Raw genomic sequence first — 21,682 nt, 5'->3', positions numbered from 1 at the left:
ACTTATCAGTTCATCAAATATCAAGAAAATGTCCCAGCTACAAATGAGGGTGACTTAACCGTGCCTCTTGCTGGACTTGATATCATATAAAAAGGATTACTAAGAGGTTATATTAGGTTCTCGAGGGTTACGTGCAAGATTACTGTCTGAAATGGATTATCATAAAGGTTAGCTAAAACCTTGTATGATCGGTAAGATGAATTGGATTCAGTCTAACCACCATCTCTAGATAGGCCTACCAAGATTGCTCGGAAAAGAGTATGGATAGGAGCAGAAGGTTTCTAGTAATGTCTTAACATAAATATCTAACACGATCGCTTGAATCTAAGAGCATTACATCAATAGTGTGTGGCTTATGTGAACGTAAAAATTTAATTAGATTGAATTCGAGTTCAGTCCGACCCGAAATGAACTAAATAAAGAACATGTGAGATTAAATTGGGAATGTGAATTTAGATATATATATATATATATATATATATATATATATAAAGTTACAAACTATAATGTATATACATTTGTATTTAATATTAAATTTTAAATAAATGCATATTCATTTAAATATAACAATGACTAATATATATTAATGTCTTCCTTTCTGAACTCTACTCTCTAACCGTTTCTGATGACCTAAAATGATAACAATTGTCAGAAAAGGGGTCGAAGTTCCGGCAAACCCTCTCTGATGCCTAAGTTAGGCAGGTACTTAAGGAAGTACAAAGTTAACTTGAAAGTAGTTGAGTAAGCGAGAATGTTTAGGATAACACATTTTAGCTTTGATTCCCAAACTATTTATGGGCAATCTAGTTACATAAAGTTTATGTACCTTGAGACGTGGCAATGTCTGATTGGGCTTCAGACCCCATCTTTTCGTTGCATGCTAAATGAGAATTAGGGAACGTACCTTTGGGATCCAGAATGACCATTGGTCACATGTCCACTTAAGCAGTTCCTAAAGAGGCTTTCTTCATGATTAAGTATCCAAATAAGCAAATATTCGTGGGCTTTAAAGAGCTTAAGCCCAAATGTCGAATTCGGGCCTAAATCGAATTTACCACTATATTCGGGCCTAAAATATCATATATATATACATATAAAAAAATAATGTAAAGTGAAAATAATATATATATATATATATATATATAATTTAAACTAATTGATTAAATTAATGGAATTTAATTAATTAAGGAACTTATGGAGAGTTTCAAATTGAGTTGGGGACTAACTTAATCCCCCCTAATCTCACCTTATTGGCCAAATACCTTAGGGATAAAAAAAGTTTTAGTTTCTTTTCTTTTACTTAATTAATTCATTAATGGTTAAACTAGGTTAATATATAAGGCATGATGAAAATAAATTAGGTTAAGGATTCATTAAGCTTTACATTTATTTTCTCAAGCCTCTATAACAAGAACACAAAAAGTTTGATTTTGAAGTTGCGACCCTTCTCTAATTCAGCCAGGTGTTGTTTTCTGTCTACATATGATATTGTTCTAGTCTTAGCAAGCTCAAACCAGTCCTGATTCTGCAAGTGAGAAAGTAGACGGTGCTCGATCTTCACCTCCTGATTTCGTGCTGGTAAAGATAGAAAGCTTTCAATGAGATCGACTCTCATTCCATGAAGAACGGTAAATATTTTCTTGAACCTCTTAATATCTTCCTGATGATCTTGGCGTAATAGGTTTTGTGTTTTATATATGTTTTACACCTATAAAACATCTTTAATCAAGATTACAGATTTTAAAAAAACCTAATATTAGATACATTTTCTTCGATTATTAAGTTAACAATAGTTAGATTAGTTTTGACAATTGCATCCGTTCATAATTGGCATCTTTATAAATATGATGTGAATAACGCTTTCTTCAAAGTGAATTTCATGGAGAGGTATATATGCACCCCCCACCGGGTTTAGTTTTACCTCATCCAAATGCTGTGTAAGTTGCAATGTTCTTTATATGGTCTAAAGTAAGCTAGTAGGCAGTGGTTTGCACGATTATCTAGTTTTCTATTTGCTCATGGTTATATTTAATGTGAATCTGATCATTCTCTTTTTATTAAGTATACACGGGATGCTGTTACTATTATGCTTGTTTATGTAGATGATATTATACTAACTGATATTGACAATGTTGGCATTTTGAATATTAAAGCTTCTTTAGATGTTGAGTTCAAGATAAAAGATATTGATACTCTTAAGTACCTTTTAGGACTTGAAATTGCTAGGTCAACAATAAGGATTAGTGTTTCTCAAAGAAAGTATGCATTGGAGTTGTTATTTGATGAATGTCTTTTGGCAGTAAATCCCTCAAACGCATCAATGGAACTTCTTTGTTATTATCTAAAGCTCAGGGAACACCATTGACTGATGTAACAGTTTATAGAAGATTAATTGGCAAATTAGTCTTTAACAACTACTCGTCCTGACACCATGTATGCAGTTAATACCCTTAGCCAATTTCTATCGAGTCCTACAGATGTTCATTTAAATACAGCTCAACAAATTCTTCATTACATCAAAGAGGATCCTAGCAAAGGACTTTTTTATTCTTCCACAACCACTCCTTACCTAAAGGTTTTATCAGATACAGACTAGACTGCTTGTGTTGATACTAGGGAAAGTGTTACAGGATATTGTATTTTCCTTGGACAATCTCTTATCAGTTGGAAGAGTAAAAAATAACCTACTATTTCAAGGTCTTCCACAGAAGCGGAATATAGACCAATGTCATCAACTACAATAAAGATTCAATGAATTATTTCCATTGATGCTTTGCACATTACTCATAAGCTGCCAGTTCCACAGTTCTGTGATAACCAATCCACAGTTTATCTCAGTAACAATTCAACTTTTCACGAGTGCACAAAGCACGTTGAATTGGATTGCCATTATAAGAAGCTACTACGAGGTCTCATCAAGTCAATCCCAGTTACATCAACCGATCAATTAGCTGATATCTTTACTAATGCTTTACTACCAAAATTGTTTATGCATATTGTAAACAAGCACGAAGTGTTATATATATATATCCTCCCTCCAACTTGAGGGGGTAACAAGTATAAAACGCATCGTTTTATATTTGACTTTAGTAAACAACTAGTTTTATCAATAGCCAATAGAATAGTGATAAATGTATCAGATTAATTAGGGTGTAAATAAGATTATTTTTAGTTTGTTATTAACTTAACATTTTTTACAACCCATCATTTACTCTCTTTGTATTTTCATCTGTAATCTCCTCTCTAATTTTGGTTAGATATTATTAAATCATATCTCTTATTTCCTGTTCTAATATATATTAATATCACCTCGCCTTAAAAGCGGCCGAAATAGTACAAAATTTCAGATTTACAAATTGTTTATCATGTATTGGAATATATTTTAAACTCTTACATACTCCTACAATTTATTTATTTATTAAAGGAGCTGTTATATCTTATTTCGTCTAGAGCTCATAAATTGTCATGACCGATCTTGATAACTTGTTAAAGTTGGTTTGAGTGGTTAATGGTCTTAAGTTGTCTAAGTTAGAGATTTTGAGTTTATACACAAAACTTTAATCGAGAGAAGAGCTAAATCCTATAGGTTATCTAACGAGTGTCCACCTAAATAATATAGGATAAATTATGAAAAAATAATAATTTATCATTTAAGTGGGAGGGGAAAATTTTGTTTACCCACATCTATCCAATAAAATGGGTTGTCATAATGAAATTAGACTAGGGACATAAATTTTACATGTCCAAATAACTAATAACAATGTAATCAAATATTCAATATTCAATATACCCTAAAAAATAATACAATATAGTTAGTATTATTTTACTGATGAAAAATGAAAAATACAAAATTATCCAGAAATTGACTTTTCATTTTTTTGTTAAGAAAAATGAATATTAACTAAACAATTTTTTAATTAATTTTAAACGTCGCCCCACTCTGCGTGACGTGAGTTTTTTTTTTCTTTTAAATTATCATAGCAGTTTACAATTACAATATGCATGGCGTTATTAATTTCTAATTCTACCCTCCACAGTTCCAAAGGCATGATGGAAAAAGCAGTTATTGACAGACAATATGGGGGGTAGTTCGGTCATAAAAGTTAACCGTTTATGTTTTCCAGCATCCGTACTTTTCCACTTCTTCCACGTTCAACTCAACCCCTTCCTCAACGGTCCAAACCTTGACTCTTTCGCCATACTCTGGAAATGGTCGCCCTTGTTTACTCGTCAACGCCGTCGTCTCTTGCAATTTACAAAAACCCTAAAACCTCGTAGTTCTTTATCAATTGGTATCAGAAAGGAAGAGAGTGTGTAAGAGAGAGAGAGGGAGTTGAAACGACGCAGTATGGTTATGATCGAGCAGGCACTAGATTTTCTACTCCCGTCTTGGTGGGAGATCAAGGTGACTTTGGCTGCTTCTATATTCGTGATCTCTTCGTTTTGGTTCTTTGCATGGAGTGGAAGCGGCAGAGATAATGATGCTGGTGGTGATCGATCGCTGAATCTGGAGATTTCCGGTAATTCTGGGGATGGAATTGATGATAAAGATAAGGTCAATTCGGTCTATTCTTTCGAATTTTATGTTTTTCTGCCTTTCTTTTATTGTGACTACTGAATGTGATATCTTCTGGACTGTAGTTTTATATTAAGTTATATGATTTTTGGACTTGTCCTTTTAGTCCAAATTGTAGCGTTGTGAAGTTATTTTTCTCAAATTTTTACCATATAATGCGTGTGAAGAGTTCATTTTTACCATTTCTGGGTTTCTGAATTTGTCTTAGCTTTCAAGTTTATGCGTATTTCATGATTAACAACTTGAAATAGATACGGGATTTAATTGATATTCTTACTCAAATTGTGCACTTTTTCTATGTTGAATTTTAGCAGTTAATTGACTAATTTTCGCCTCATCTGGATGCCAGATTGTAAAATGATAAAACAAAGGATGTTGTTTCTTTTTTATTTGGTACTTTTTTTCGTTGAATGCATTCTGGTTCAAAGTACTTATTTTTCAGTTTTAGTAGATTCTAGTTCTTTTGGTATTGAAGTGTTAACTACTGCTAATTAAAAGGGAAGATTAAATCGCTCAAGCATAAAGTATGGCTTATTTGTTAAAGTATTAATTTACAGTAGCAAGGATAGAATTTTTCTTTTTCTTTTTCTTTTTTCTGACCTTTTCAATTATATCTGGATAGACAAGCTCACAAGTTATTTATTTTTTAAATTTGCTTTGTGCTGTCGTATTTTGATTTTGGTGTAATTTATGATACTCTTTTTTTTTATGTATTAGCTATCTTTCATTGTTTAGATTTACACAAAATGAATAGATTTTGAAATTACTTGTGACACAGAAGTTTTTCTCCTCAGCTTATTTAAGGTAACTTCTCTAGGAATTTGAGAAATTAAAACATGCTGTGCATAGTGAAAATTCTTATGGCAAGAATTGTACTTTTGACAAGTAGTATAATCAAGTTGACATATGCAGTATTTGAGGTCTTGTTTGTGTAGCCAAGATCTTAATTTTGACAATGTCTTAATTTCGTACATTATGTTCTAGGATTCCCATAATCACGTTCTTGTCAAAGCTATGAAGCATTTTGCTCTTTGTGCATGGGGGTTGTACTTTGGTAGCTTTACAATAGACAATGTTGGTTGCTACTGGTTTCAGGCAGTAATTTTCCACTTCTTTGACATGCAGTTCTGCACTTATTTTGTAGATGGGCCAGTTCAAAGGAGACCATCAGGCCAACTCTGCTTACATAATCAAGGTATGCTAGAATTAACGGCTGCTTATATTTACCATACAAGGAGTTGGCACGCTAAGAGCTTGATGTTAAAGATTGTATTTTATTGTTATACAATAAATATTGTTGGCCATTGTTTTTGTTTCTCAGTTGGAATTGTTGGCTGCTAAGAATCTCATTGGTGCAAATTTAAATGGAACTTCTGATCCTTATGCTATCATTACTTGCGGTTCAGAAAAAAGATTCAGGTTATTTGATTTAATTTCCCCCTTTTTTTTTGAAAAATTTACTTGTGGTTCAGTAAAATTATTTGTTAGGCAAGATTCATTTTTACAAGTTACATTTTTCAGGACTGTCTATTTGAAAGTTATTTAACTTCTTCTTGTCGATTCCTTCATAACATTCTCTTATTCTCCATTGGGGACTTTTATTTTAAATTTTTTTATATATGAATCGTATTTAATACCCCTACCGTTTTTAGGGTAAATTAATCTTTTAAATAATGTAATTAAATACTTTGCTGGTCTTGATAAAAGACCTTAAACTACGTATATAGAAAAGAATGGAGGGAGCAATTATTACAAATTGTAACAAATAGCCTTAGATCAGTGAGTTGCTAAAGTTTTTGAAGTACCTATATAATTAAACTATTTTCTTTGCTTTGTTGATTGTAAATGATGTTATCATTTTTTTTTTAATAAAAATTTATGAATTGTGCATGTTCTCTTTTCTTGTTCCCTGACAGTGACATCTATGTGTGTGTTGTTTTTATATGCTTCCAAGAGGCCCTTCCTACTGAATTTGGTTGACTGAATCCACCTTTTTCTTTCAAATCTAGGGCTACTTTGATTATGAAGTCCCCTAATTTACTCTCCTATAAATGCATAAAGCGCTTAAGTTTTGACTAAGAACTAAAAGCAGATTGCTCACCTCTTCTACTCCATTTTGTTAAGTGCTCTTTAGACATTGAGGACGCACCAATTTGTTAGGTTATTATTTTTGAAAGTTGAAAGGCTCAAATAGGGAAAGCAAAGAATTCTGGTGAATGATATTATGAAATTCAAGCTAAATATACGATTTTGCAAGCATATGGTAAGCAGGGAGACGAGCTAGACAAAGAATTGCTCTTGGATGATGAAATTTATGCCAAGTTGAACAATCAACATATATTTTTAACTAGAAACCTTTCTAAGCTCTAAATTGTTTGCAAATCTTTCCATGCTTAATACAGATTCAGGAAATCTGATAACTTTTGCTTCTCTTAATTTATTTTACTTAATTACTGCCACAGCTCAATGGTCCCTGGTTCAAGAAATCCCATGTGGGGAGAGGAATTCAACTTTTCTGTTGATGAGCTTCCTGTCCAGGTAGGTACCATCAATTATAATAGTTATATTATGAGAATTAATGTTCTGATAATGAGAATTCAGATTTAGTTTGATCCTTCTTGTTTTTTAAATTTTCTTTTCTATTCTTCTCTATCATATCATGTCTCTAGAATTAACACAAAAGTCATCCTAGTCCGTATTCTTTTTACGTTGATATGTGACACTGAGCCTGCCAAATATTTTATTATTTACAAGATAAATAGTATTAAATGAAAAGTTGATTGCAGATGTTATTCTCTTTCCAATGCGAATGAAATAGTTTTGATCCTTTATGAACTAACACTTTTTTTTTTGTATGCCAAATAATCAGATTAATGTAACAATATATGATTGGGATATAATCTGGAAAAGTACTGTTCTGGGCTCTGTAACTGTCCCAGTTGAAAATGAAGGCCAAACTGGTGCAGTATGGTATACATTGGATAGCCCATCTGGGCAGGTAATTTTCCTTCCTGAACTCCTTTTCATTTGAATTTGTGCCATTCTACCATGTTGACATTATAAATTTCCATTATATTTCTCATGGAGCCCAATTGTGTTATACTTCTGTCAGGTATGCCTTCATATTAAAACAATAAAGCTCCCTGTAAATTCTTCCAGGTAGTCTTTTAATTTGTTACTTTCTATTTTTTTATGCTCATTATCATTCAATTCCGTCCCTTTGAATCTCCTAAATTAGAAGAATGCCTCTGTTTACATCCTCATCGATTGCTCTGTTTATAACACCTACTGGCTCATGGCTGCCTAAATTGCACCTATTTTAATAGATATTGTAAATTATGAGTGCGTATTTTATTCAATACTGGGAATTAGGAAGAGTATCTGAAGTGGCATGCTTAATGAAGTTCTTTTTAATTAAGTTTTTGGCCATCTGGTTTTGTTCTTCTTTCTTCTCCTTTCATCTAACAGAAAATAGAGGATTGATTATGTTGCATATAACTAGGAGATAACTAGTTCAGTCTTATGCAATTGAGAGGTATATTTGTCTATAAAACAGGAAAAATTGTCAGGATCTGGTAGAATTTGGTTTTGTATCGGGAAAATATGGGACTGAAGATGCATATGTGATTTCGAGTAAGAAGGGAATTAGAGTGCTGAGAGAGTGATATAAAAATAATTCTCCAGACACTTAAAATGAAGAAACTAAAAAATGCCAAGTGGCACTTTAGTAAAGCTTGATGCTTTGAATTTCAAGTTTCACTTTCTTTTCCTGCACAAATATCTTCCCTTTTGAGGATGATTACAATTGATCCTAGTCTAGTACCTTCAAGTCATCTTTTACATTGAAATGTTGAATGAATATTGATGAAATTGTTCTATTTGTATTGAGTTAATTTGCAATATTTTTTCTGATAGGGATATAAACGGATATGCTGGTGCTAATGCTCGAAGACGGATTTCTATGGATAAACAGGGGCCTACTGTGGTCCATCAGAAACCTGGCCCTCTGCAAACAATATTTAACCTCCCTGCAGATGAGGCAAGATGTGCACAATTCATTTCTTGTAGGAATTTTTTTATCTGCTATATTATAATAAGTTCTAATTATGAGAATATATCACTTTTAGTTGTTTTTCTATGTAGTATCAAAAAATATCAACCACTTCTTTTTTGGTTCCTGTTTAGCTCATCCTGTTGTTGGCCTAACAAATAGATTGCTTCTTTCAGATTGTCGAACGCAGTTATTCATGTGCGCTTGAGAGGTCATTCTTGTATCATGGTCGCATATATGTCTCTGCATGGCACATATGTTTCCATTCTAATGTGTTTTCTAAACAAATTAAGGTAAGCTTGTCTAGTTGCCATTTGTAATTTTCAGCAAATTTATTTTCTATACTTATTTCTAATAACATGCTAAAAACAATTCCAAACTCTAAAGATGGAAGTGTTTACCAGCATATTCATAAAAATTGGTGGTATTCTTTCTATTAATAATTTATTTACTTCTAAGCAATAGGCTACAAGTCCACAAAGTTATGAAAGGTGATTTATTTTCTGTATGCAATGTCAGGGGTCAGGCTGTTGTTAGATTTTCAATGGATCGCCTTTTTATTGATTCCATCTCTCTCCCAAGAGATATGAAATTGTTTTTGCATATTTAATGTGGTCCAGCACTTCCAAGCCTAACCGTGGCTGTAAATTAACATGTTCTGGATGCTCATGTGTCTTCAAGCATACAGTGTTGCGTTGCACTTGTAACTCTTGAATGTTAGTTGAGTACACTGTTATGCTCAATTCGGTGCTTTTCTAAAATATGCAGAACCTTGTGTGAGACTCAGTGTTTAGCTTTTAAGAACACATTTGAATATTATATGATGTGCATATACAGGTATGCACTTTGACATGCATGGCCTCAGGTATGCACTTTGACATGCATGGCCTGAGCTATGCTCTCATAGGCTATTTCTGCAAATTTGGAGCAGGATAAATTACTTGAATGGTCCTTATGAAGTATATGAATCCTTCAGGTAGAAATGCAGATTGCTTAGCTTGGGTTTTAGATACTAAAAGCTATTATTGGAATCGTATCTATCAGCTGAATCTTTTAGGTAAATGGTTATTGGCATGGTTTTACAGCCTCTTAGATCTTGAGATCTAGAGTTTGAATTGTGACAATCCATTTGTATTGATTTTCAGCATATGGTAGTGCAGGCTTGTGCCCATGCACACTTCAAGTCCAAGGGTCATTTGTGTGGGCTGTGTTAGAGATAATAAAATTGATTCTTGGAACCTTACAGCTTATGTTTTTGAGTTTTACATTCATTATTTTGGCATGCTAAACATAATGCTAGTTTTAGACTGCCTGCCTCAAAAATGGTATTCATTTTGTTCGCTCTCAAACCAAGAAGTTCAATTCATAATCATAAACAAAGAGTCAAATTATTCATCTTTGGTAAAAGCTTTTGTTTCAGAGTTAAAGTAAATCACTCTTTCTAAAACTATTCAATGGATGTCTTGCAGGTGATGATACCTTTTGGAGATATAGATGAGGTATGTTATCTTGTTATGTTTATTTTTTCATGAAATTCCCATGGCTAGTTATCAATTGTAGACACTTCTCCAAAGGAGCATTTGTTGCATCCTAGTCATGTATGGATGCATCAAAATGTTTCATATCTTTTTTTGTTTAAAGAAAGACGGGTTTTGGAAGCCAAAAACTTTATATAATAAGAGTATTTTCTCCATGGCTAGTTATCAAGTGGAGAGACTTCTCCAGAGCATCTGTTTTATCCAATAATGGGTTGGATTGAATAGGAAACATTGTCATGTATGAATGCATCAAAATGTTCCATAATTTTATTTATTTTATTTTTTATTTTATGCTTATTTTAATTTTATTTTTATATTTTTGTTTTTATAGAAAGACTAATTTCAGACACTAAAAACTTGATAAAATAAGATAGTTTTCTGTAAGGCTAATGATGATTATATATTTCCATAGAAATGGTAAATTTGATTATTGAGATTAAATTTTTATAGAATTGATTGCTTGATTATACTTTTTATTATATGGGTGCTCTATAAAGTATTGTATCTCATAGACCTGTCCAGATTATTGAACCACACAAAATGATGACATTCTGCAACTTCTTTGTTTCTTTTGGGTTGATGCAGATACGTAGGAGTCAACATGCATTCATTAATCCAGCTATAACAATTATTCTTCGGATGGGTGCTGGTGGTCATGGTGTGCCGCCATTAGGAAGTCCTGACGGTTAGTACAACGCCGAGATATTTTAAGGCTTCTACGCTGCTACGCAATTAACCTTGTTTTTCTGGAATTGGGTGTCTATTTAACTTATCAACATTTTGATATGCTTCTAATGGTTTTGAGAGGCTGCAACTCGAATAATATACCTTTCATTAGATGTCATCTCTTGTTGATCAAACTCCTAAAATGTGTACCTTTTGAGTGGATAAATAGATAGGTAACCAAACTGAACATGAGTCCTTCAAGCTCTTTCAAGGTGGTAAGGTTCCAGAAGATAGTGATTTTAGGATCCTAATAATTTTTTTTTTCTCATAACCTTATTCTTTTCAAGGTAAACTTTTGGTCCTTGTAGAAATCCAAATTTGGGAATGTGAATTATATTTCCTGTTTGGTAGCAGTATGGAAAGGCAATCAATTTTCTTTTGGAAATTAAAATATTATTTTATAAAGATACTTTTTAGTTGGGGTCCATGGGGTTATACACTTTTACTCTACATGAATAGAAAAGAAAAAAATACATAAAAAGAACTAGTGCGTCATGGAGCTCATCAATATCATTGAAGTTCGGAAAATTATTTTTCTAAATTGATGTCCAAGTCTAGTCAAACTTTATGTTTTGAATGATTTATCCATGGCTTCTACTATTGCTTGGTATCTGTTTTTCTCTATAATTGTCACTTTGAGCTTTGATCATGTTTTTGTTATGGTCATGAGTACCACACTTTGAGCTTTTGTTACGTTTTCATTAGGGTCATGAGTACCACACTTTAGTTTAGGGGACTGCTGAAATTGTCTTCTGTAAGGTTGTGCTAGTCAAATGATGTCCTTGCACAAACTTTCAAGATCCATGACATTGTTTCTTTATTCTTTAGGAATTTATCGTATAGCTGTTCCTACTTAGACAAATGTTATCATAACAAAAGAGATCTCATGTAAATAAATATTATTATTATTTTTTCAATGGGATCGCCTGCTTTGAATTGGAGACTCGTAGAAAACATAAAAATAAAAGTTTTTGCTACCCCTTGGGGGGAATATTGATGATTCCCCAATTGCAATATTAGATGATGGGATGTGGATTTATGGCAATTGTGAAAATACATATGAATCAGAATGCTAATCCATGAACTTCTATCTCCTTAAGTTGTATATTCAGATTTAGCTCTAGATTAAAATATTTGACACTATATGTATGTACTCCTTCGAAGTTGGTAGCCAATCACATAAGTGAATGAACAACTCTAGTCGGATCACGACAAAAGTTGGCTTACAGAACATTGTGCTATGTTGATTTATATATATTAACGTCCATCGTTTAATTTGGTGAAAACAAAATATATATTCCTAATGGAGAAGGAGAAGGAATTGATGTATGCAAGTAATTGTGAACTTAATCTTTTTGGTCATCTACCTTGGATCTACATTGAGGGGGATTTGAACAGTGACTATAAAGGCATCTTGTCAATTTCCGGATAACTGGGTTTCATCTCTCAAGAATGTTAGATTCTGTTCGCATACTATGTTTAAACAAAGTTGTTACCTTCCATTTCGAAAACAGTTATTAATTTGTAGATAGAGACATTTAGTAATGCATGGTCTTGGTTATGTTTGAGCTTGCTATCTAGCCTATTTTCAAAGAAGCTACATTGCTAAGTAATTATGGATTTTTTTTTTGGTATAGACCATATGTTATGTGCTTTTGATACTCTGGTTTAATTTGCATCAAATGAGTACTTTTGTTTCCCTCACCTAAATATTTTTTAGTCATTAGGTATAAATTATGAGATGAAACATGTAAAGAGTACCTCTGTTTTCCAATAGCTCATGTTAGGAAGGTGCAAAGCATTCAATAAAGGATAATGGCTATTATTATAAAATGGCTCATAGTAATAATTTCACACAATCAAACCCCCAAGAGCTAGAAGTGGCAGAACCTCATTATATGGGTTAGGTTTATATACTTTTATCTAAAAATTGTGGTGTACAATTTATACAAAAATGAAGGATTGGACTATCCCAACTTAAACTGCAAAGATCAGGAATATGCAGGTGGTTAGACCTTCCTAACATCTGTTATTTATTTTTTTTAATTTTATTTTTGTCTTTAGTTGATTGCAATTTGAATGTTGCATAATATGCTAGGTGCTTCTGCAGATCTTAGAGAAAAAGCTTGGTTTTATCTTCTGCTCATCTCAAAACATCTTTACACAGTAGAAAATTGTTGCTCGAAGCTTCTGAAAAAGTGCAACATTGGGCTAAATTGTTTTTTAAATACTTGAATATTTTTACCACCTATCCGATTCTGTTTCTTGTATTACATTAGTTCTTGGAATCATCCTGCATTACTGTGTCTGCGGTGCCACAAGTTGAGGACAATCCTTGCTTGAGATGCCGTTTCTCAGTATTTGTTTGCTTATTGTTCAATAGATATAGTCGGATTTTTCCCCCTCTTTACTGCTTTCCTCCTAATAGTGTATAATCTTTTAGAAAATTAAATGAGCATTTATACTTTTGGACTAAACATGTACCTGCAATTCATCACATATTATGCTTTTAATATGAGCTCAGTTTTGAAGTTGTGTCTATATTGCTTTTATCCTGGGTCCCCACTTTCAGGTAGAGTCAGGTACAAGTTTGCATCTTTTTGGAATAGGAATCATGCACATAGAGGACTACAGCGTGCAGCAAAACATTACCATGATATGTTAGAAGCTGAAAAGAAGGTATATTGTGTGTCTTATGAAATGATCTTTCAATTTTTTTTTTTTATATTATTATTCATAGTTTCATAAAGATTTTTTCTTTATCCAATTATCTACCATATATGGATATGGATTCATGTGACAGTGAAAAGGGTTTAATAGATTCATCAGTCACATCGGAAATTAGCAAGGTATAAGCCTTTGCTTTGTTGCCTGTGGGTTACCTGTTTAAGTTACAGGCGCATGTTGCCTAGAGAAAAGTTTGTCCCTGCAGTTGCTTGCACTTAATTCAATCCCTTATTATTCGTATTAAGGATCAACCTCGTATGAGCGCTTTGCCCTTGCTAATAAATTTTTTCCTCTCTATCACTATTTAAAACCATTGTTCATGGCATGGTCGCTTGATGAAACCATCATTCTGTCATGCTTCTTTTTGTATTTGACATTTACTTCTTTTATTGTGGTTGATGGACGTGGCTACTTTGAAGTTGCGTAATTGTACCCTAGTAATTTGGTTCTTTACTAATTGCTGATAATAAAATGTGAACTGCGCACTGAATTAGGTTTATGAATTCTTCCTTTATTCAATTATGTTGTGGATTAAATTCGCATGGATCCTATTGCCTAGAAAAAACAAGAAATTACACACTAATGTCGAGGACATTTTCCCATAATTCTTTATTGTTGGATGGTGCAAAATGTAGAAACTTGGGAGTTAATACTTAGTCGATCTTGAAAATAATGACCCTTTGGTTCTTCACCTATAGTCCATCCTGAACAATCCCTTGGTTGCCACTGCCATGCTCTGATTAACAGTCCACCTTCTTTTTAGCCCTGAACTCTTTGAACTTATTTCTGCAAACTAAAAGTTTCTTTTCATATCTCTTACCATTATGTAGGAGAGAGCTGAATCTGCATTGCGTGCTCATAGTAGCTCTATCAAAGGTGCTAAGATTCCAGAAGATATTGTACCTACAGTAAAACATCAAACTTTTATCAAAGAAGAGGTTCTTGTTGGTATATACAATGTATGAGACATCCTTTCCCTGAACTTGGTTATTATTAATATTACTTTATCGTTATTGTTGTATTAATTATTATCTCTCCAATTGCAGGATACATTTCCTTGCACACCTGAACAATTTTTTAATATATTATTAAATGATGACTCTAAATTTACGAATGAGCACCGTGCAGCTAGAAAGGATACAAATCTTACGGTAAGTTGAAAATTCCTGTTGATCTTAACTGGCATGCTCGGTTATTCTTTTTGATGAATAGAGTTTACTTTATGAAGATAAAGATATGGTTAATTTCCCTGTTGCACTAGTAATTTCTAAAAATGCTTGTTGCACATCATTGGGGATGATAATGGGGATGCATGTATCATAATATTAATTGATTGAACCATTCCTACAATTTGGAAAATTGATGGATGAACTGACTAATTCTTGAAGAAAATACATTTTCCGCGGGGAGTGCTCCTACAAATGTTTGCCAAGACTGATTTTTAATTGCTATATTTCATATTTGAATAGGTTTACAATTATGCGTGCTTTTCTAATGCCATGAATGATGGTTTGATCTTGTTGTATAAGTTGTCATTCTTGAACATATAGTTATTTATTCTATTTTTCCAGATGGGACAATGGCACGCTGCTGATGAATATGATGGTCAAGTGAGAGAGATAACATTTAGATCTGCATGCAATAGTCCCATGTGCCCACCAGACACAGCCATGACAGAATATCAACATGCTGTTTTATCTTCAGATAAACAGATACTTGTGCGATATCTTATATCTCATTCTCTGGCTTGAACTTCTTTTTCACTTGAACCACAATTGGTTTCACTAATCCTGTTTCTTTGTTTATCCTCTCTATAAATATCCCTTATTTTGATAGTAATCTCTGTTTTACTATTGGTAGTTGCTTTCAATTTTTATTTATTTATTTAATTTCTGCCCTCTTTACAGGTGTTTGAAACAGTACAACAAGCTCATGATGTTCCCTTTGGATCTTATTTTGAGGTATGCTCCATTTAGTCGGATGTCATACTTTGAATATAATTGAACTAACAACAGTAGTGTTCACCTAGTCAGTTAGATATAGGTTTATTAGAATCCCACCTTGGGATGCTTTTAATCTCCACCCTAGGATTCTAATAATCCTAGATCTAACAGTGATTAACTAAATTCATTCACTAAGTGAACACACATCTGGAACTAACAATACTTACAGTAGAGGGATACCTCAATTGTAAGCACTCCTGATCTATAACTTTAAGGTCATGAGTTTAACTCCCATAAGTTGAGTGGCATATAGAGAGAATTAAAAAGAACATCGGAAAGCATGATAGGTAAGAAAAATATGTAAATAGAACTAAAAGTATGAACAATTGGCCTTTACAATGGACTGAGCATGAGTAAAAATTAGAGGAAATTACATGGAAAATCACATGCGAAGGTTAAAAGATGGTGGTTACCTTTTAATGTATGACATTTCTAAAATAAAAATGAAACATATTTGATATAATACAAATAAAAATTATCAATTTGATTAAAGCCAAAATATTATTATCATTGGTGATGTTTATGTAATTCACCCTAAAATTTATAGCCTTAACTTTTGCATCTCAATACTCATTTGTTATTGGGTCGAAGAATTAGAACTTTACATTTGGAGGGGCCAAAGTTATGTTGAGAATAATATAGATGGAACATTGATAAACGCCGATGTTGCACGGACACTTCTCTTTAGTAGAGTTTCTACATTTCGTGTTCGTTTCCGTTTCTTTTTTTTGTTTGAAGGCTATTTTATGAAGATTATGTTTTAGAAATAACGTTTCCGGTGTCCGTGTCTGTGAAACATAGATAGGCGACAACATATAATCAAAGATGGAGGCTCAATTATTTTGTTCCGGTAACAAAGAGTTTTAGGAGTAGGAGGGGTATCTCCAGTCCGTGGTCAAGGAAATGTCTGAAGGCTCAAATTAAATATCACATAACAAATAACTAAACTAGAGGGAAAATATTGGGATCAAAACAAAGTATGAAACATTTTGAAGGGGTTCCATGAGGATTTGCTGGGTAAAAAATCTTAGTAATTATATGTGAATAAATTTTTTCTTCGATCTATATGCAGGTGCATCCACTATTTTTTTATTAAGGTTTAGGATTTCATTTCTATTTCCCAATTTTTTAAAAATATTTTATCCTATCTTTTCTACATTTTCTAAGCCATCATTTTTTTTCTTTTTCTTAAGACTTTCTTTTGGTGAATCTCCTAACCGTTTTAGTATGGGATTGCTAAAAGAGTTTATGCATTTATTCTGCATAAGTAGAGTAATGTGAAAGAAAGTGGGAAATGCCCTATCCTGTTGCTATCTCTAATCATTCCTTGCAGGGATTGCAAACAAGTAGATCCTGACAGATCTTTGGAATTAAAATTTCCTGTCTCCTCTCATTAAATGAAGACTAATGTAAAGGCTTAATGTGACACAAATAAACTTCAAGGGACCAATAAAATAAAACGAACCTGACAAGGGGATTAAAAGTAGGTTTTGGCTTTGGTTATATATGGGTGTTTTTTGTCACACGAGTCGAGATGAGAGTTGACAGGAAAAGACCGGTTTTTGTTCACTTATAAGTGCATAAGTAAAATATTGTTTTAGCGGTATTTTTGGTTAGAAAATAATGTGAGATGGGACAAATTTATTCTCTTGACAAACGGAAGACCAGAAGGATTTTCCATGTGATAAGACTGTTAACTAAAAATCTTATGTTTCACAATACAAAACTAAATTTTAGATCAATGATCCACAAACTTTGCAATAGTTTATATTTTTCTCCTTGTTATATTACTATTTTTCATCCAACTAATTAAAATCTGGTCGCGCTGCATCACTAGATCCATTGTCGTTGGAAAGTGGAGACAAATGCCGAAGACTTATCTAATATAGACATAAAAGTTGGTAAGTTACTTGGCATGACATGCTTGTATTTTGCTTAATAGTTTCGCTCGCATTTCGAATTTTATCTCGCCTTTCGATGAATGTTTCGTTTGTCCATTCCCGTGTTAATTCCTTTTAGTTCATCCTCTGCAGGTACGCATTTTAAGAAATGGTGTGTGATGCAATCCAAAATTAGGGCTGGAGCAATCAACGAGGTTTGTACTGTTTATCTTCGATTTAACTTTTTTTCTGTCTGTTTTAGGAATTCATGTGATATTTTGGTACAGTTCACTAAGTCCAAAATTGAACTAAAATGTGTGAATAATTTGACTTGTGTAGTACAAGAAAGAGGTGGAATTGATGCTAGAAAGGGCACGATTGTGTCTTAAGTCGAATATGTCGAGCAGCAACATCGATAAGCCGCCTTCTTCCTTACCCATTCTAACACAAGATACGAGTTGAGAAACTCAAAATTTTCCCTTTGATTAAAATGTTGTAGTCCTCTTTTCTTTTCTTTTATTATTTCATTTTGTTATATATTTATATGTAAAGCCAGCATAGCATGTGTTTGTTTTTTGATGGCAATATATATAGGTGTAAATTTTGTAACCTCACCCTGGTCTCCATTTAGAGAAGCAGCGGTGGTGGTGGTGGTGTGTGTTACTGTCTGTCTTATTTATGGAAATCTCAGGTTTTTGAAACACACAATTGTACCAATTTCTTCTTTTACTTGACTTGATTCTGTCAATCAACATTCAACTTTAATGCTCAATGATGAATTTTATTTCCTTTAATATTAATTGCAGTTTCCAAGATTTTTTCGGGTTAATTGTTAATTCATTTTTTAACATCAAAATCATCTAATTTTGATTTCTCTGTACTCGTTTTTACTTAATATTAGTCACCAGAATAGACACGAGGATGACAGATCAGATTGGATCAAAATATTTAAAAAACGGCATGTCACCTAACCTAATCTGTTTATGTAAAAAAATCCTGATCCGGACATGTTTCTTTTATAACCCGGGTAACCAGATTGAGTTTGACATGCTATTATCTTTAAATTTTTAATTTATATGAAATTTTGTCTCGGGTCTTATTCACATGTCCATTGTGGTGATTGTTATTTGCCAAAATAGTCAAAAGGACTATATGTGGTCGGCGGGAAAGATGCTCATTGCCATCACCAAACTAGCTACCGAGCTAACCATGGGGTTGTGGTAGAGTGGTAAAGGCTCTTCATCCCTTAACTAAAGATCCAGAGTTCGATCATCGTTTTTGGGAATGGAAAGAATTTCCGTGGCCAGCAGTCCTACCCATATAGGTGCAAACCATTTGCTAAAGTGAATAGCCACTGCTGTCGGCGGTGTATACACTTACTTTCCCCTTTCTGGCACTGATTTGTCAAATTTAAGTTTCATCTGAACAATCAACAACTCGTGATTATTTGCAGTGAGCAGCTGTGGCTTATACTTTTTGAACTTTAAAATACTCTAATTAAAATAGATATGCATATTGCATTCTTAAGATTTGATATAAATTTGGGTAAAATGTCAACAAAATTATATAATAACATAATGCATATTGGTAGCTCTTTTTCATGTACTGCTTTCATGTATTGGAAATATCCGCGAAGAACAATATCACCGTAAAAGAAAAACAAAAATTAAAAACTCAATTGTATTTAATTACATACATATCAAGTATATTAGAGTTCAAGCAACGTGTTATTAGGGAGTGTTTGTTTAGGTAAAAAGATAGCATGGAATGAGAATGAAAAAAAAAATATTCCAATTGGTTATATTTGGTTAATCACAATTAGTTATGGAATGGAAATAAAACTCCCATTTACTCATTCCCCCTCTAACCATGTTAATGGAGTTTGATTCCCAATGAATCAAATTGAAATTTAGTTACCTGACCTTTTTTTATTAAAAAAACAAAAAATTTCACGTTTTTTAAATTAATTAGCAGTTACTTATACTAATTAGCAGTTACTGTATTCATCAAAAAAGCAGTTACTGTGTGAAATAAAAATGACAGTTACCCACTATAATTCTTATTTATTATTATTATAATGCAAATAATTTATTTTTTTTTCAATTTTTAGTAATATAAAATGTAATTGTATTCCTATTCCGGATTAAACCAAACAAAATATATAAATATTCATTCCGATTCTGATTCCGTAACATTCCGACTTCGAAGTTTTAACCAAACAACCCTTTATAGGACTCTTTTCAATAACCACTGCAATTCAAAGCACAAAATAACTTTAAAAGAGGTGGTTTAATAATGGATTAAAATAAGAAAAACACGGAAAACGTGAAAAATAGGAGAAATGCAGAAAACGCGAAAAATACAAATAATATACGAAACCGCGAAAGATGCAGAAAACATGAAAAACGCATGATACAAGAAAAACGTAAAAAGAAATACGGAAAATGAGAAAAACGGAAAAAACATAAAATGTGGGAAAATGCAGCAAACAAGAAAATTGAAGAATACGAGAAAATAGTAAAATCGCAGAAAACGAGAAAATCACAGAAAATGTGAAAAACATAGAACACAGGAAACGAGAAAACACATAAAAATGAGAAAGCTGCGAAATGAGAAAAATAGTAAAACGAGAAAAATAGAGAATATGGAAAAAAAATACAGCAGACGTAGTATTATGCACTTTCCCGTTTTTCTTATATTTTGCATTTTTCATATATTCTCCATTTTGGGTGTTTTTCTTGCATTATGTGTTTTCGGCCTTTTTTGCTTTTCACATTTTTTGTGTTTCTCCATTTTCCTGTATTCTGTGTTTTTCCTACATTCTGCATTTTTTGCATTTTCCCGTATTTTTTGTTTTTCTTGTTTTTCCTCTATTATATGGTTTTCCTGTATTCATCGTTTTTCTTATATTATGTATTTTTCCTGTATTCTGCGTTTTCCCGTATTTTTCATTTTTCGCATTTTCATGTATTCTATATTTTTCGCGTATTCTGCATTTTTCGTGTTTTTTTTCCGTTTCCCATTTTCTGTGTTTTTACCGTATTCTGCATTTTCTTGTATAATCTATTTTTCCTGTATTCTGCGTTTTTCCCATCTCCGTTTTTTGTGTTTTCTATGTCTTTCACGTTCCCGGTTTTCACATTTTTCCTGTTTTCTGCGTCTTTCAAAATTTTCTACGTTTTCCCGTATTCTGCCTTTTTCCCGTTCTTTTCTTCGTTTTACGCATTTTTCGACGTTTTCCTGTATTTTGCGTTTTTCTTATTTTTCCCATTTTCTATTCTATGTTTTTCCGTATTCTTCGTTTTTACCCTTTTTCGCCCTTTTCCCATTTTTCCAGCTTTTTCTATTTTTCACGTTTTTCTTTATTCTCTCTTCTTTTGATCGATAGATAAAAGAAATATTTTTGGAATGCAATAAAATATAATTTAAGAAATAGGTATTCTTAGATTCACTTGAGGAATATGTATTCCTCCACTTGTAGAATAGCTAGTCCATAGAACAACTATTATATGGTCAAAAAACCAACCAAATGTAAGAATAGAAATAGATTAGGAAAACTATTCCTAACCTATTCCACGAACCAAACGAGCCAAAAGAGCTATAAACAAAAAGGATAAGGTGCAAAAACGCTCATAACGTTGTCCGTCAGGAGCAATATTACTCCTAACATTAAAAATTGTACAGTTAAGGGTGTAACATTTATAACATAGTCCAATTTTAGACTTAATTAACAAAAGAATTTCTCAGTTAAATATTTTGTTATCTCCTGACTAGGTGTATGCTATGTAATTAGTTTTGTTGGAAAAAAGATAAAGAAATTTCAAGAATCTCATTCAGCTGGAAACGAAAAGACAGCAAGCAAGAAAGTAATTCAATGAAAAATAGGTAAAGATACCCAATATCATCTGGATCTCTACCCATATCTCAAGCAGCTTCAAAGTTCAATCTACAAAATAAGGAATGTCTAACTTTAAAACAGAAACTGGAATCAGAGGACAACAAGAACTTTCAAAGCTATTCTTTCAGTTTTGTACCCTTGCTATCGTAGTCGACTTTCTCTGGTGAGTGTGCTTCCAAAATCGATTTCTAACTTTGGAAATCCGGCATCAAAGCGAAATCGACAATTTTGGGGTTCACTGCATAAATGAAATCAGAGATTAAAGATGAGATTTGCGGATTCT

At 32.7% G+C, this 21,682-nt stretch overlaps 1 protein-coding gene across 4 annotated transcripts; it reads left to right on the top strand.

Moving 5' to 3' along the window:
* The first annotated feature begins 4,051 nt into the window (after positions 1 to 4,051).
* Positions 4,052 to 18,316, top strand: LOC136221971 (BAG-associated GRAM protein 1). Of its 4 annotated transcripts, none has more exons than XM_066009445.1 (18): positions 4,052 to 4,555; positions 5,721 to 5,771; positions 5,898 to 5,995; positions 7,039 to 7,114; positions 7,446 to 7,574; positions 7,689 to 7,735; positions 8,492 to 8,615; positions 8,804 to 8,920; positions 10,097 to 10,126; positions 10,751 to 10,850; positions 13,464 to 13,570; positions 14,449 to 14,577; positions 14,665 to 14,769; positions 15,190 to 15,336; positions 15,526 to 15,579; positions 17,459 to 17,522; positions 17,655 to 17,716; positions 17,841 to 18,316. In XM_066009445.1, exons 1-18 carry the CDS (start codon positions 4,349 to 4,351, stop codon positions 17,961 to 17,963), a joined length of 1,770 nt encoding a protein of 589 aa, XP_065865517.1. In that variant the 5' UTR covers positions 4,052 to 4,348; the 3' UTR covers positions 17,964 to 18,316. The 4 variants fall into 4 exon arrangements, with proteins under 4 accessions (XP_065865517.1, XP_065865520.1, XP_065865519.1 ...); XM_066009448.1 differs by having other exon boundaries at positions 4,382 to 4,520; XM_066009447.1 differs by having other exon boundaries at positions 4,382 to 4,520; positions 5,702 to 5,771.
* Positions 18,317 to 21,682: the final 3,366 nt, after the last annotated feature.

Source organism: Euphorbia lathyris, chromosome 3 (genome assembly GCF_963576675.1).
Source record: "Euphorbia lathyris chromosome 3, ddEupLath1.1, whole genome shotgun sequence".
NCBI lineage: Eukaryota > Viridiplantae > Streptophyta > Magnoliopsida > Malpighiales > Euphorbiaceae > Euphorbia > Euphorbia lathyris.
The sequence above is the reverse complement of the archived record's forward strand: the minus strand, read 5'-3'. Positions and strand labels throughout refer to the sequence as shown.

Excerpts from the sequence above, each read along its gene's own strand:
- LOC136221971 (XM_066009445.1), top strand. The coding sequence starts at position 4,349 with ATGGTTATGATCGAGCAGGCACTAGATTTTCTACTCCCGTCTTGGTGG. Across the intron at positions 5,772-5,897 it reads ACTCTGCTTACATAATCAAG|TTGGAATTGTTGGCTGCTAA; the intron begins GTATGCTAGAAT and ends TTTGTTTCTCAG. Across the intron at positions 7,736-8,491 it reads CTCCCTGTAAATTCTTCCAG|GGATATAAACGGATATGCTG; the intron begins GTAGTCTTTTAA and ends TTTTTCTGATAG.